Source organism: Panicum virgatum, chromosome 7N (genome assembly GCF_016808335.1).
Source record: "Panicum virgatum strain AP13 chromosome 7N, P.virgatum_v5, whole genome shotgun sequence".
In the NCBI taxonomy this organism is placed as follows: domain Eukaryota; kingdom Viridiplantae; phylum Streptophyta; class Magnoliopsida; order Poales; family Poaceae; genus Panicum; species Panicum virgatum.
The window spans coordinates 32,798,527-32,814,845 of record NC_053151.1 but is presented as its reverse complement, the minus strand read 5'-3'; the positions used below and the strand labels follow the sequence as shown (position 1 = coordinate 32,814,845).

At 54.2% G+C, this 16,319-nt stretch overlaps 3 protein-coding genes across 3 annotated transcripts; 2 read left to right on the top strand and 1 right to left on the bottom strand.

Moving 5' to 3' along the window:
- The first annotated feature begins 273 nt into the window (after positions 1 to 273).
- On the top strand, positions 274 to 7,094 carry LOC120681846 (ABC transporter B family member 19-like). Its single transcript, XM_039963482.1, has 10 exons — positions 274 to 885; positions 989 to 1,043; positions 1,139 to 1,314; positions 1,413 to 1,613; positions 2,054 to 2,313; positions 2,397 to 2,713; positions 2,792 to 3,015; positions 3,257 to 4,076; positions 4,163 to 4,404; positions 5,592 to 7,094. The coding sequence occupies exons 1-10, from the start codon at positions 598 to 600 to the stop codon at positions 6,801 to 6,803; spliced, it is 3,795 nt and encodes a 1,264-aa protein (XP_039819416.1). The 5' UTR covers positions 274 to 597; the 3' UTR covers positions 6,804 to 7,094.
- A 2,054-nt stretch (positions 7,095 to 9,148) lies between these two features.
- Positions 9,149 to 11,126, top strand: LOC120681847 (pectinesterase-like). The gene is made up of 2 exons (XM_039963483.1): positions 9,149 to 10,142; positions 10,225 to 11,126. Exons 1-2 carry the CDS (start codon positions 9,149 to 9,151, stop codon positions 10,917 to 10,919), a joined length of 1,689 nt encoding a protein of 562 aa, XP_039819417.1. The 3' UTR covers positions 10,920 to 11,126.
- Positions 11,127 to 12,996: 1,870 nt separating this feature from the next.
- LOC120681849 (galactose mutarotase-like) lies at positions 12,997 to 15,719 on the bottom strand. The gene is made up of 4 exons (XM_039963484.1): positions 15,428 to 15,719; positions 15,300 to 15,349; positions 13,922 to 14,045; positions 12,997 to 13,838 (listed from the first exon to the last, which is right to left on the bottom strand). Exons 1-4 carry the CDS (start codon positions 15,606 to 15,608, stop codon positions 13,096 to 13,098), a joined length of 1,098 nt encoding a protein of 365 aa, XP_039819418.1. The 5' UTR covers positions 15,609 to 15,719; the 3' UTR covers positions 12,997 to 13,095.
- Positions 15,720 to 16,319: the final 600 nt, after the last annotated feature.

Below are 16,319 nucleotides of genomic sequence, written 5' to 3'. Positions count from 1 at the left end.
AACATGTCGGAGGGCTCTCCGTTCCGTTCCGTTCCGTGGATAATCCCACCCTCACTGACAAACGGGCCCGAGATGTCAGCGAGCCGCGCTCTCTCCCGTGCCGCTCCGCTCACCGCGCCGCGCCGGAAACCGCCGGAACGGACGAGCGGCCCGGGGCTCTGCTCAGACCGGCCGACGCCGGGGCGCGTCGGCACGGCAGCCTACGCTCGCCGCGCGTGACCTGACCCCTCTCGAGCTCGACCACAAACTCCTATGCTGCCACCCCTACTTCACTCGCCCCGAAGAACGGAGCGTGCTCTTTTTTTTTTTCCTTCGTAATTTAAGCAAGCGCAGGCCAAGTGCCCGGCCAAAATAATCCGCGCACTCTGCGACGGCAGTGGCGCTCGCCCGCCTGCGGTATAAAGATCAAAGGCGAGCAGCGGGGTGCTGCTCGAGGAGGAAGAAGAGGGGAGCGGCTTTTGAGCCTCAAGCGAGCTTACCACGCCGCCGGCCTCCGCGGGTGTTTAGATCCGATGCCAAGGCGGTGAGGGCGCGCCACCTCTCGTCCGTGTCGCGAGGGAAGAGCTCGGCCAGCGGAGAAGAGGGAGCGTCGCGGCAATGGCGGAGGACGCGGGGAAGGCGGAGTCCGGGAGCTGCAGCGGCGGCGGCGGCGGCGGCGGCGGCGGGTGCGAGGCGGTGAAGAAGCGGCCGGAGCAGAGCGTGGCGTTCCACGAGCTGTTCGGCTTCGCGGACCCGCTCGACTGGCTGCTCATGGCGGCCGGGAGCGCCGGCGCCGTGGTGCACGGCGCCGCCATGCCCGTCTTCTTCCTCCTCTTCGGCGAGCTCGTCAACGGCTTCGGCAAGAACCAGCACAACCTCCGCGGCATGACGGACGAGGTGTCCAAGGCACGTACCCGTTCCAGCCTCGCTTGCTGTTTGATTTCTTGCTGCTGCTGCTGCCATGAGTGAATACTGATTCTTACGCCTCCACTTCCTCTACGCGCTCCAGTACTCGCTCTACTTCGTCTACCTCGGCCTGGTCGTCTGCGCCTCCTCGTACCTGGGTGGGTAATCTCGTCCTGCGCGCACGGCCCCTCCGCGCCCGTTCTCGCCGGCGCCGCGGCATCCAGGTCTTATCCCGTGCTCTGTTTCCGCGCAGAGATCGCGTGCTGGATGTACACGGGCGAGCGCCAGGTGGGCGCGCTGCGGCGGCGCTACCTGGAGGCCGTGCTGCGGCAGGACGTGGGCTTCTTCGACACCGACGCGCGCACCGGCGACGTCGTCTTCAGCGTCTCCACGGACACGCTCCTCGTCCAGGACGCCATTGGCGAGAAGGTGACCAACAACCCGCCACCTCAGGCCGGCGGCTCATGTCCGTCTCCTGCGTGCCCAAAGATCTGACGGACGGAACGGGAATGGGATGATGGGTGCAGGTCGGCAACTTCATCCACTACCTCGCGACGTTCCTGGCCGGCCTGGTCGTCGGCTTCGTCTCGGCGTGGCGGCTGGCGCTGCTCAGCATCGCCGTCATCCCGGGCATCGCCTTCGCCGGCGGGCTGTACGCGTACACGCTCACCGGCCTCACCTCCAAGAGCCGGGACTCGTATGCCAACGCCGGAATCATAGCCGAGCAGGTAGACTCCCCCCCTTTCCCCAACCACTGATACGGGCACGTACTATTTCTGGAAACTGCTTTCCATGCCAACAAATCAAGATGGCTGGGTGGGGAAGAGAACGACTGTGGAGTGTGGGCTCTAGCAGCTCGTCCCGGTCAAAGAGTCCAATGCAGCGGAGGTAGCTGGGCACATGCCAATGCCATGGCACCAGTGTGATGTCGTTTTGGATACTTTCAAGCTTTCTTGTTAGATCCAATCAGCCCTTTTCGATGGATAATCTCTCGGTCCATGTCGTTTTGCACCTTTTCATGAAGTAGCTCTCTTCTCACCCATGCTGTACTTGGCTACCTGTTCTTTGGGCGACAAGCTCAAATGTAGGAAAGGCTACATCTTGCTCCCTTTTGATCCAATTTTTCGAGTAATTTTCATGCCGAGGTTTCCACTTTTTTGTTGCATAGGCCATCGCCCAGGTGAGGACGGTCTACTCTTATGTGGGGGAGACCAAGGCCCTGAATTCGTACTCGGAGGCGATTCAGAACACCCTGAAGCTGGGGTACAAGGCCGGGATGGCCAAGGGGCTTGGCATTGGCTGCACCTACGGAATTGCTTGTATGTCATGGGCACTGGTGTTCTGGTATGCCGGCGTGTTCATCCGAAATGGTCAGACAGATGGAGGGAAGGCCTTCACTGCAATCTTCTCAGCAATCGTCGGCGGCCTGTCAGTACTAAATCGCTCTGTATTTTTCCAATAGTTTTACAGCTTGATCCATTCTAATCGATGCGTTTATTTGTTGATTGCAGGAGCCTGGGGCAATCATTTTCAAACCTTGGAGCATTCAGCAAAGGGAAGATTGCCGGCTACAAGCTGCTGGAAGTGATAAGGCAGAGGCCAACTATAGTTCAGGACACGGCAGATGGAAGGTGCCTCGAAGAAGTTCATGGCAACATAGAATTCAAGGAAGTGGCCTTCAGCTATCCTTCCCGCCCGGATGTCATGATTTTCCGTGACTTTTCTCTCTTCTTCCCCGCTGGAAAAACTGCAGCCGTTGTTGGAGGCAGTGGGTCTGGAAAGAGCACCGTTGTTGCTCTCATTGAGCGGTTTTATGATCCTAATCAAGGTAAGTAGATGAAACGTACACCTGATGCTGTTGCCAGTCTATTTAATTTGCCTTAGCTGATCATGATTGTTGCTGCAGGGCAAGTTTTGCTGGACAATGTGGACATCAAGACGCTGCAATTGAAGTGGCTCAGGGATCAGATTGGTTTGGTGAATCAAGAGCCTGCACTTTTTGCAACTACAATTCTTGAGAATATTCTTTATGGCAAGCCTGATGCTACAATGGCCGAGGTTGAGGCTGCTGCTACTTCAGCTAATGCCCATAGCTTCATTGTTCTGCTTCCTAATGGCTACAACACTCATGTGGGTTCTACTTCTACTTTTATCTAATTATATGTTTATTGCCTTGTAATATAATTTCTTGTTTAAAACTACTACTTTAATTGTTATGCAACCTACTTTGCAATTTTCTTTTAAAATTACAACCAGTTGTTTCGGTTAGTTCTGTTGTTTTCATCATAGTTGTGGATATTCTATTAATGTAAGTTATGCAAACTTCTTGCATTGAATGCATGATCAATAACTATTTCTTTTTAAAACACAGGTGGGTGAGAGGGGGCTTCAGCTCTCTGGTGGTCAGAAGCAACGTATTGCCATTGCTCGTGCAATGCTGAAGAATCCAAAGATTCTGCTCCTAGATGAGGCCACTAGTGCACTCGATGCTGGTTCAGAGAGTATTGTTCAGGAAGCGCTTGATCGCTTGATGGTCGGCAGGACTACCGTTGTGGTTGCACACAGGTTATCAACCATAAGGTGTGTCGACATGATTGCCGTGATCCAGCAAGGGCAGGTTGTGGAGACCGGTACTCATGATGAACTCCTCGCCAAGGGTAGCTCAGGAGCTTACGCTGCTCTCATAAGATTTCAAGAGACATCTAGAAACCGTGCATGCCCATCAACCCGCAAGTCCCGGTCATCCCGCTTGAGCAACTCCCTGTCCACCCGCTCCTTGAGCCTCAGGTCAGGAAGCTTGAGGAACCTGAGCTACTCATACAGCACGGGCGCCGACGGTCGCATTGAGATGGTTTCCAACGCCGACAATGACCGGAAGTACCCAGCGCCAAGGGGTTACTTCTTCAAGCTCCTCAAGCTGAACGCACCGGAGTGGCCCTACACCATACTGGGTGCCATCGGGTCCATCCTGTCCGGGTTCATCGGCCCGACATTCGCCATTGTGATGAGCAACATGATCGAGGTGTTCTACTACCGGAACCCCAGCAAGATGGAGAGCAAGACCAGGGAGTACGTGTTCATTTACATCGGCACCGGGCTGTACGCCGTTGTCGCGTACCTCGTCCAGCACTACTTCTTCAGCATCGTGGGCGAAAACCTGACCACCCGGGTGCGGAGGATGATGCTCGCCGGTACGAATCGCATGTTTTCCTTCCATCTACAACCTTGTGCGTGCAATGCGGCATCGCCTGACAGTGTTAGGCTTCCCTTTTTGCAGTGATCCTGAGGAACGATGTGGGATGGTTCGATCAGGAGGAGAACAACTCGAGCCTCGTGGCGGCCCGCCTCGCCACCGACGCCGCGGACGTGAAGTCCGCCATCGCGGAGCGGATATCGGTGATCCTGCAGAACATGACCTCCCTCCTGGTGTCCTTCGTGGTCGGCTTCATCATCGAGTGGCGGGTCGCCCTCCTCATCCTCATCACCTTCCCCCTCCTCGTCCTCGCCAACTTCGCCCAGGTAAAACAACAGAACACGCTGCATTCACCGAGTTTCTTGCGCTCGCATCGCCGTCCGTTCTTGTTGCCGCCGTCGTTCTCGGTTACTAGTTGGGTTTAGGATTCCGGTCAGCAGCCCTAGCTGGATCAGAGGAAGTTGACCTAGCTATTTTAATCCCCAACCAAGTGCTTAGCACGACGCCCTCACCTGCGCGGCTGCCGGCCCCCGTTCTTGGCTCGCTCGGCGCTCGCGCAGCCGCTGCACCTGGGCGTCTGGATCGGCTGGGGACAGGAGGAGACAATTAAATTCACGGGCACGTCATGCCAGGATCCGCGGCGCATGCCGCTGCCTCCGCCGCCGCAGCTGCCATGGTGGATTGATTACTGCGCGCGGCATGTGCGCCCGCTGGCAAGCTCGGCTTCCTCGACCCCTTCTTTAATCCCACCTGCAAGTTCGCGTCGCACTCGCTGTAGATTACTACTCGCAAACGACGCCCCCGACAGCGTTTAGGCGCCGCGCCATTTATCGCGGTTGGCGGCGGCAGCTTCCGTCCGACTGGTTTGCTTGCCCAGATGTGTTTGTCTTCCGAGTGACGAGGATGAGAGGGGTGCCGGGTGCGTGCACGGGCACGGGCGCCATGGTGGATAGGGTTCCTCGCCCGTGGAGGCTGTGGTCCTCCCGCTGCCGCGGCGGTGCCTGCTGGCTCGGCTGCACGGACGCCTCGTGAATCTGGGGGCTGGGCCGGGAAGGGGGTGCAGTGCAGGCGGCTTTATGGCTCGCAGTCGCGCAGGCTCTGCTTCGGCCGTGTCCTGTTGCCGGCCGGGGTGGCGTCGTGTCCGCGGGGACACTGCTGGCGCGCCAGGGGCAGAGCTGCCCCGCGCCCCCCAGCCTCTCGTTTCCTTTGCTCGCTCGCAATAATTTGCTTTGGCTCCGGTGATTCGGAAAGATCGCGTGCGTGACGCCTGCTCGTGGGCGTGCATGGGAGCCAGGCCGCCATGGTCCCTCCCCTCTCTCGCTTTCAGTGATGGTCCATGGTGACAAGTGCACATCACTCGTTCGCTGCCTGCCTGCCTTTTCAGGCTTGCAATTCGCATATGTGCGTTTTACTTTCAAAAAAAAAATGATTGCGGTGTCTCTATGAGGTGGATGACGGTTACTGACTGACGAACTGTGAACTGACGGGTCGTGTGTGCTTTGGTTGGTCGCAGCAACTGTCGATGAAGGGCTTCGCGGGGGACACCGCCAAGGCGCACGCCAAGACGAGCATGATCGCCGGGGAGGGCGTGAGCAACATCCGCACGGTGGCGGCCTTCAACGCGCAGGACAAGATCCTGTCCCTCTTCTGCGGCGAGCTGCGCGTCCCGCAGGCGCACAGCCTGCGCCGCAGCCAGGTCTCGGGCGCGCTCTTCGGCCTCTCCCAGCTCTCCCTCTACGCCTCCGAGGCGCTCATCCTCTGGTTCGGCGCGCACCTCGTCCGCGCCCGCGCCTCCACCTTCTCCAAGGTCATCAAGGTCTTCGTCGTCCTGGTCATCACCGCCAACTCCGTCGCCGAGACCGTCAGCCTCGCGCCGGAGATCGTGCGCGGCGGGGAGTCCATCCGCTCCGTCTTCGCCATCCTCAACAGCCGGACGCGCATCGACCCGGACGACCCGGACGCCGAGCAGGTGGAGTCGGTGCGCGGCGAGATCGACTTCCGCCACGTCGACTTCGCGTACCCGACCCGCCCCGACGTGATGGTCTTCAAGGACCTGAGCCTGCGGATCCGGGCCGGGCAGAGCCAGGCCCTGGTCGGCGCGAGCGGGTCCGGGAAGAGCACCGTCATCGCCCTCATCGAGCGCTTCTACGACCCGCTCGCCGGCAAGGTGATGCTCGACGGCAAGGACATCCGCCGGCTCAACCTCAAGTCCCTGCGCCGCCGCATCGGGCTGGTGCAGCAGGAGCCCGTGCTGTTCGCCACCAGCATCCTGGAGAACATCGCCTACGGCAGGGACGGCGGCGCGACGGAGGAGGAGGTCGTGGAGGCCGCCAAGGCGGCCAACGTGCACGGCTTCGTCAGCGCGCTCCCCGACGGGTACCGCACCCCCGTCGGCGAGCGCGGCGTGCAGCTGTCCGGCGGGCAGAAGCAGCGCATCGCCATCGCGCGCGCGGTGCTCAAGGACCCCGCCGTGCTGCTGCTGGACGAGGCCACCAGCGCGCTGGACGCCGAGTCCGAGTGCGTGCTGCAGGAGGCGCTGGAGCGCATCATGAAGAGCCGCACCGCCGTGCTGGTGGCGCACCGGCTCTCCACCATCCGGGGCGTCGACTCCATCGCCGTCGTGCAGGACGGCCGCGTCGTCGAGCAGGGGAGCCACGGCGACCTCGTGTCCCGCCCCGACGGCGCCTACTCGCGGCTGCTGCAGCTGCAGCTGCACCACGGCTGATCGATTCCTCTCGCTACTAGGGATGAGCGCTCGTGCCGACGTCCGAGCAAGCTCCCGGGCGGCGCGCGGCCGGTGTAGATACTCTGGAAGGGGGTGTGGCTGGTCTAGCCGTGGCCGGAAGGCGCGTGTTTCGGTGTAAACGACGATCAGGATTGTGCCGACGAGAGATGCTGTATTGTGCTGGCGGCTCCGGCGATTTTAGATCATCCTAATTCTCAGATGAAATGTTTTTAGAGTTAAACTCAGATGAAATGTTGGACCGAATTGGATGCGTCTGCTTCGAAGTTCGAATCGATCTGAAGTTCTGAACCCAAGATTCGTCTTTGCTATCCTAGGAGCTGCTACTGCTGATGAATACAGGGATCAAATTCGGCACGCACGCAGGTCTGAATCTGAATAGCAGAGTAGAAACGCTCAGAGAAACCTCATATTGTGCAGAACTTAAATCAACAAGGACTTTACCGAAGAGGGGTTAGCAAGCAACTCATAGATTACTGCCAACCCAGATTTTAACAAGTATCCAACTTTTTATAGTACATATCCGTAATTCAGATGTCTATAATTTGTACATTAATTCCCTCAAGTTTCAGTCCACGGATCTCAGATGTTGCATTCGCATCATACGACTCACCTCTTTCTTCCTCTTTCAGCCCAAGCGAGCTAGTTCAACTTGTTTTGGGTCGATCATCATGTCAACCGAAAATTTTTGAAAGGAAGAAAAATAACATGCTACATACATAATAATTAGTTAAAGGGAGCGAAAATAATTAAAATAGCATGCCATGTAATTAATTAGCTGATCCCGAAAAAATGAATGGATATCTAATTGCATAACTAAGCTCACTCGTTTTGTTTTAGGTTAAATTTGTCTTCATACTAATGCGTTGCTCCATAATTACATGAAACTAATGCGTTGCTCCATAATTGCATGAAACTAATGCGAAAGTCCTCTTTACCCTTGACTATTTCTTCCCCTACTCAATTTGCATGTTGAGCAGTGCTGGGGAAAACTGAGCAAATATATGCAATGTTGTTTATGTATGATCTGGATCAAATTAAATGCGAAAGGGCACTTTAATACATACAAAGGGATAGCATGCTAGGAGACAAACATAATGGATGTGTTGTGTGGAAGCATATCAGGTGCAAATCAATATTTTCGTGCAACCGTGCAAATTTCTAATCTGGATCACAGGATCAACACCAAGGGGTATGAGGGTATCGAGTTATTTTACAATTAACCGCCCGCCTCTAATCACACTTATGCAAATCCTCCCTCCCACTCCTCCTGCGTAGCCCCTCGGATGTTGATCTTGTGGTCCAGATTAGAAATTTTCATGGTTGTATGAATAGTTTGGTTTGCACCTGATATGTTGCCATGTTGTGTACTATCATTGATCAATCACAATGACACAACAATAGAAATTGAGTATGTGAGGAAAGTGCTAAGGGCAAAAATGATTTTTGATATCAGTCTCATATTAGCATTAGCATGGAGAGCCACATCAGCACAAGGACGAATTTGACCTAAAAATGAAAGGTGAGGGGCTAGATTGTCTGATTTGAAAGTTGAAGGACCAAGTTGACTTTTAGAACAAAGATTTTTTGAGAATTACACAGTACAACGTAGACGCCCACAACACACACGCACACTCACCCCTATGAATACACGTACACAAACCCTACCCCTATGAGCACCTCCGAAGGACTGAGCACCGACAGATCTAAAGATTCCCGAAGTCACCACTGGCGCCTCGCCTTGTTGTCGGGAACGTCGCTTACCACTTAATGCATAATGCCGGTAAATTCTACGAAAATCCCAGGAAAAGGTGCGAGCACCAGGATTTGAATCCTGGTGGGTAGCGTCCAACTGGACCGTCCTACCATTGAACTACAAGCCAATTCGCAACTTTTAGAACAAAGTTGAGGGACCAAGACACCTATTTTGCCAAAATGATTCATGTAACTTAGCGAATGGAGGACAAACCTCAATAAACATCCACCCATGTTTAGCTAAGATTCTCCATGACCACTCGTTGAATGTAGGTTGATCATATCATAACACCGTTGTCGTCGCCCAAAAGTAGCACAGCCCATTTTAGAAAGGTGCTACAGGACCGTACCACCGTGGTCAGCTACGGAGCAGACAAGAACCATGCAAATTTTGCATCAATCCAGAACGGGAACCGTTGACCTGGGCCATAAGACCTCAAAATAGACAGACGATGCTCTTCCTGACGTCAAAATATGATGACTCCCAACGAACACGGGCCGCCACACAAACGTCCTCCGGGCCGCTATAAATTGGCGGCGGCTCCGATTCAACGTCAAGCTTCCGGCCCAAGATGTCAAAGGCTCTCCTAGGTGGCCTGTCGGCGATCCTCGTCGTCGCGGTGGTCGTCGGCGTGGTGGCCACCGTCACCCGCTCCGGCAAGAAGGCCGGCGACAACTTCACCGTCCCAGGGGAGGCCTCCCTTGCGACCTCCGGCAAGTCGGTCAAGTCGCTGTGCGCGCCGACGCTGTACAAGGAGTCGTGCGAGAAGACGCTCTCGCAGGCCAACAATGGCACGGAGAACCCCAAGGACGTGTTCCACAGCGTCGCCAAGGTGGCGCTGGAGTCGGTCAAGTCGGCCGTGGAGCAGTCCAAGGCCATCGGCGAGGCCAAGTCCAAGGACCCCATGACGGAGGGCGCGCGCGAGGACTGCAAGAACCTCCTCGAGGACGCGGTCGACGACCTCAGGGGCATGCTCGAGATGGCCGGCGGCGACATCAAGGTGCTCTTCAGCCGCTCCGACGACCTCGAGACCTGGCTCACCGGCGTAATGACGTTCATGGACACCTGCATCGACGGGTTCGTCGACGAGAAGCTCAGGGCCGACATGCACGCCGTGCTGCGCAACGCCACCGAGCTCAGCAGCAACGCGCTCGCCATCACCAACAGCCTCGGCGGGCTCCTCAAGAAGATCGACCTGGACATGTTCAAGAAGGACTCGCGGCGCCGGCTGCTGTCGGAGCAGGACGAGAAGGGCTTCCCCGTGTGGATGAGGTCGCCGGAGAGGAAGCTGCTGGCGGCGGGCAACCAGCCCAAGCCGAACGCGGTGGTGGCGCAGGACGGCAGCGGCCAGTTCAAGTCCATCCAGCAGGCCATCGACGCCATGCCCAAGGCCAACCAGGGGAGGTACGTCATCTACGTGAAGGCCGGCCTCTACGACGAGATCGTGATGATCCCCAAGGACAAGGTCAACATCTTCATGTACGGCGACGGGCCCAAGCGCAGCCGTGTCACCGGCCGCAAGAGCTTCGCCGACGGCATCACCACCATGAAGACGGCCACCTTCTGTGCGTGATCGAGCCTGCAACTTTTTGCTTTCTTCTTTCTTTCCTTTCTATGTAGCACAACAACCAATTGAAACGTGTGCAGCCATCGAGGCGTCCGGGTTCATCTGCAAGAACATGGGGTTCCACAACACCGCCGGCGCGGAGCGGCACCAGGCGGTGGCGCTCCGGGTGCAGGGCGACCTCGCGGCCTTCTACAACTGCCGGTTCGACGCGTTCCAGGACACGCTGTACGTGCACGCCCGGCGGCAGTTCTTCCGCAACTGCGTCATCTCCGGGACCATCGACTTCATCTTCGGCAACTCGGCGGCGGTGTTCCAGAACTGCCTCATCATCACGCGGCGGCCCATGGACAACCAGCAGAACTCGGTGACGGCGCACGGCCGCACCGACCCCAACATGAAGTCCGGGCTCGTCATCCAGAACTGCCGCCTGGTGCCCGACCAGAAGCTCTTCCCCGACCGCTTCAAGATCCCCTCCTACCTGGGCCGGCCATGGAAGGAGTTCTCGCGCCTCGTCATCATGGAGAGCACCATCGCCGACTTCATCAAGCCCGAGGGGTACATGCCGTGGAACGGCGACTTCGGTATCAAGACGCTCTACTACGCCGAGTACAACAACCGCGGCCCCGGCGCCGGCACCAGCATGAGGGTCAAGTGGCCGGGCTTCCGCGTCATCGGCAGGAAGGAGGCCGAGCCCTTCACCGCCGGGCCCTTCATCGACGGCGGGATGTGGCTCAAGTACACCGGCACGCCCAACATCCTCGGCTTCAAGTTCTGATGATGACGACATCATTGTTAAGGCTGACGATGAGACAAATAGCGGGGTGATCGATCGACTTGTGCGCAGGTGTTTGTGTCGCAGGACGTACAGGAGGGCTAACGCTTGTTCTTTTACCACTTTTCTTTCTTGTTTTTCTTCCCTTTCCTATGGCTGTTCCTGAGTTTTTCTGTTGCTGAAAATTTTCAGTAAAGTAAATGTCTTTTGGTGAATTGCTGTTGTCACATTTTCTGCTCCCAGTCCTCACTCATTCGTCCGTCCTCTACCGACTGACGGACACCCAAACGTCACAGAGTCCAGGTCACCCCACACGACGCGTGCCAGCAACCGGCTTGCGCCTTGCACCACTCGCCTCCTGCTCCTACAAAAAGAGCTTCTGTCCTCCTGGTCTTGTGTGCTCACCTTCTTCATATGCTAGTTTCACCAGAGAGACTCCAGTAGTCACATTTTCTATTCCCTCCCGTCCGAGAGAATAAGACCGAGATGAGCTCCATGGAGAGACAGGAGGAGGACACCTTTGGCAGCTTGGATTGCTACCTCTCCGGTGGTCTTCTGGAGGCGCCCACCCTATCCAGCAAGGAAATCAAGCATGCTAGGGTATGTATGCTACAGACCTACAGTGCCTGCTTTCCCCTTTGTACGTGCCGCATTTCACGCCTTCTTCTTTAGAACTAGTTTTTGTGCCATTGGCCATGTTTGGTTCCATTCTAGTTCTTCTTTAGAACTAGTATAATATTACAGTGCTGTTTGAACTTTGGAAACTTGAGCTGACCCAACTTTGGCAACTGTTGATGGGTCTTTTAACATTGATCCTGTTCATCTCTCAACAGTGATGGAATAGTACGTGTTTTAGAGAATTTGATGCGCCCAAACAGAAAATTCCTTGAAATGGAATATCAATATGTGGAGAAAAGAGAGGGAAATAGAATCTGCAATTTGAACTCAAGTTGGTGCAACGGTTCCCCATCTGTTCTTGGGTCTCCACTCGGCATTGGGCCTGTAAAACGTTTTTTTTCTCCTACTTAATTCAAAGATGCGCAATTCTCCCACGTGCTCGAGAAAAAAACATCAAATTGGTGCAAAACTCCATTCCTAATCAATGTAGTACTATTGATTTCTATATTTGTTTGGCAAAATTGGTAGGGAAATTGATTAGGAATACTGCTACTGCGGCAGTGTAGCATGCGTAGGCACAGAGGCAGGATGATCTTTCTTCCCTCTCGCCGTTGAATTTCCATGAGCTTGTGTGACGTGAGTACTGCATTGGCTTCAGTAGCACAGTATTTATTGGCCCGTCAGGTTTCTTCGGAGCATCATCTATTCACTCCTGTTTGACTAGCTTGGCTTGTTTGGAAGTTTGGAGCATCTAGTATTTACCACAGTTTTGACTCGTTTCGCACAGGAGCAAGCTTTGAAAATCCTGAACACCAAGTCCCCAGAAGACGCCTGCAAGATTTTCACCGAGGTACTGCCAGTACAGCCAGTACCAAGCATTCTATTCCTCTCCTCTGATATCTCAGTTCTGGAATTAAACTTGAACTAGGCACGACGAGAGTTGTTTTATGTACATTTCCTGAAGATGTTTGGCCATCACTGCTGAAGTGCACCTGTCTCTGTCTGCAGGGTTCTGAGGCCAAAGCCGATCTGCCGAGGGAGAAGGTGGAGGCCGCGACGATGCCTCCAAACACTGCTGACACAAATCCCAAGAACTGAGGCTGTGTGTTTAGTTGCCCAAAAAGTCCAAAATTCAAAAAAAGATTCCTCATCACATCGAACTTACAGTCCATGCATGGAGTACTAAATATAAATAAAATCAAAAACTAATTGTACAGTTTAGTTCTAATTTGCGAGACGAACGTTTTGAGCCTAATTAGTCAATGATTGAACAATAATTATCAAATACAAACGAAAATGCTACAGTATGCTACAGTGTATTTTAACACTCTAAATGGGGAACTAAACACACAGCCTGAGATGGAGGGGACCAAGGACTGCGTGCGTCGTGCGCGTGCCTGCTGCTGCTGCTCGTCAGGAGTGGAATAACAGTGTAGCATTTTCAGTCGAGTCCAATTACCAATGAATTGAGATGCGGCTAGCTTTATTTTTCCCTCTGAACCCCAACAATTAACTGATTCTACATGCCATGCCTGCTTGTGCACATCACTCCTGCATGCGTTCAGAACGAGAGCTTGAAGACCATGTCGTGCCTGTACACCTGGCCGCGCCTCAGGGTCTGCGACGGGAACTCCGGGTGGTTCACGGCGTCGGGGTAGCCCTGCGTCTCCAGGCAGAACCCCGCGTAGCGGTCGTACACCGCGCCGGCCTTCCCCCTGGTGCGGTTCAGCCAGTGGGCCGTGTAGAGCTGCACGCACGGCTGGTTGCCCCACAGCTCCAGCGCCCTGCCGGACGCGCCGTCCCGCACCGCCGCCACGGGCCCCATGCGCCCCGGCTCCCCGTCGACTACGTAGTTGGCGTCGTAGCCGACGACCCGGCCGCCCATGACCTGGCCGACGCGCGCGCCGATCGGCGTCGGCGCCCGAAAGTCCAGGGGCGTGCCGGCCACCGGCGCGACGCGGCCCGACGACGGGAGCATCTCGCCGTCCAGCGGGGTGTACCGCGACGCCCAGAGCCGGAGCGCGTGGCCCAGGACGTCGCCGGCGCCGTGCCCGCCCAGGTTCCAGTACGTGTGCTGCAGGAGGTTCACCGGCGTCGCCCTGTCCAGCGCCGTCGTGTTCATGTGCACGCCCAGCGCGTACGGGCCCGCCGCGCCCACGCGGTACGTCACGTGCACGTCCAGGTTCCCCGGGAAGCCTTGCTCGCCGTCGAAGCTGCGGTAGTACAGGGTGATGTGCGGCGAGTCGCCCCCGCCGACGTACTCCTTCACCGTCCAGATGACTTTGTGGAATCCTCTGCCGCCGCCTGAATAAACGAACAGATCATTTGGATTTGGTTTGAGCAGAACATCCAGTTACTGATCCTCCTTGCAGGCGGCCGGTGTGTACCTTGAAGCGTATTCCTGCCGTCGTTGATGTTCAGGTGGTAGACTTTGCCATCGAGCACGAAGCGGCCGCGGGCTATCCGCTGTGCTACGCGGCCGGCCACCGGTCCGAAGAAAGAAGTGTCGTTCTGCGCGGCGAGACCAAGTTTGCATTAAAAACTAGACGTACAGTCTACGCATTTGCGCGGCTAGTATGGAAAGTTCAAAAAATTCAGATATCGTTGTATTCTTACTTAAAGATTATATTTTTTTACCATACATCACCCTATTTATTATCCTAAATTATGTCTTATTATTGGTTAAAACAATTCAAATATAATCTACTTGTAATAACAATTTGATTTGTTCCGCTTTAATAATATTATACATATAATTATTCTTATTTTCATTTTATTTTGATTGATTGTTGTTAGCTTTAGTTTTTATTAATAGTATATATTTGTAACTGATACATAGCTAATTGATATTTTATATTTAATTTTTGATAATGACATTGGTGGGTGATTTTTAATTAGTCACAGGAGTATTTAGGCTAATTTTTATCATAATGACAGCAGTGGGTAATTTTTATTTTTCCATTTTTCTTCGATTAACGTGGGAATTTCTAGACTTTGAGAGCGAACGTGGAGGCTCCGTTTGTTGGTCAAATAATAAAATAATAGATAACACGAAGAAATGGGCAGTTGGAAGCACGAGGCATGAAGAAATTAGCACTCGTCTTCAATTTATCTTTTTCTTACTGTTGGAATCCCTGAGGCTAATCTCAGTGCAAGGTTTTATTGTACAGTTCTCTAGATTGGAAACTAAGTAACCGTGCTGGCTAGGTTTCATGGGAATGAAACTCCTCTCATAAACAATGAAATTCCTCTTTCTCTCTCTCATTGTAATGATCCTGTCATACCAGCAAAAGTTGGTGATATGGCATACTAGTAGTACCACAATGGTGGTATATCATTTAATGTCATGAAACTTTTCATGAAACCACCATTGAAATTGGCCTGACCTGTCATGAAACTCTTCATGAAACCACCATTGAAATTGGCCTGACCTGTCATGAAACTCTTCATGAAACCACCATTGAAATTGACCAAACCTGAAATGTACTGCTAGTACCAGAATGATCGCATATCTTGCTAGGTGTAGATCACATGGTCTCAAATATTGCAAGATCTTTTAGTCCTAGATAGATAGGGCTAAACTTTGCCGTTCTCGTTCTGTTTTCTGCTCCCTCCGTTAGAGATTATAATTAAGGTTTATGTCCTTTTATTAGGACAAGTCTTTGCTAAGGTGCTATATTTACTCTCCCTATCAAACACAAATAAGCAATTTTGGATTCTTTAGAGGATTTAGGATATATCGAGGGCTTTTGGTGATGATCTTACAACGTATTCGGCGACGGTGTCCAGGCCAAGAACAATGTCAGCCAAGTTCCCTGCAAAACAAAACAGCGGGCCTGAAACTAATCAAAGCCTGTGGCTTGAACGAGAAAGGGGCAATACAAGCGTCGTACCTCTGGAGTCGGGGACAACGACCGACATGATCGTGGCGCCCCAGTTGGTGACCTTGACGGAGAAATCCCCCTTCTTGAGCTCGTACACACCGACCGTCTTCCTGGCGCCGGCGGCGTTCGCGGCCGGAGCGGAGGCCACCACGACGCACAACAACGCAAGAAACAGCTCACCTCTCGCCATTGGCGGCCAACAGTCCTAGCTAGCAGCCAGAGGAGCAGCACACAACAGATGCGGTCGTGCGGCTCCACCCGGAAACGGTGGGCATTTGTAGTAGTAGGGAGAGAGAGGAGAGATGATCGCCTGTGTTCGGCTGGTGTCGCGTGTGCTGCTCGCAGCAGCAGCCAGCAGCAGCGAGCAGCGCGCAGCAGCCTAGCAGCCACACCTCCCCCTCCTAGCAGCCTAGCAGCCGAACGGCAGCAGCATCCCGCAGCAGCCGGAAGCAGCCCGGTAGCCGGCAGCCGAACACGGTGATCCTGTGGAGGGGTTTGACTTGGAAGTTCGTGTGGGTGTGGATTTGCGAGCTCCAGGTCCACCAAGTCCAAAGCTTGGGCCTTGGCAAGGGCCTTCCGTGTTCTTTCTTTTTATTTTGTTCTGGAGGACCCATGAATATTTTAGGCCTGGGCACATGCCTGGTGAACATGGGCTGTCTCCTGCGGGCCCCTACTCCCAAAACACGGCCCGAGATTCATGGTGCCGCTGTCATATATCGGAAAAAATTATATACATGGCAGTATACAATGAAAAAAATGTTGTCTACACAACTTTTGTCAACAGGTCCTGTTTCTCCCGTTGGAATTACACAACTTTCGTCATCAGGTCCTGTTTCCCACCGTTGGAATTGACCCAACCAGCCATATTAGTTTGGAAACATATTAGATGGAAACCAACTTC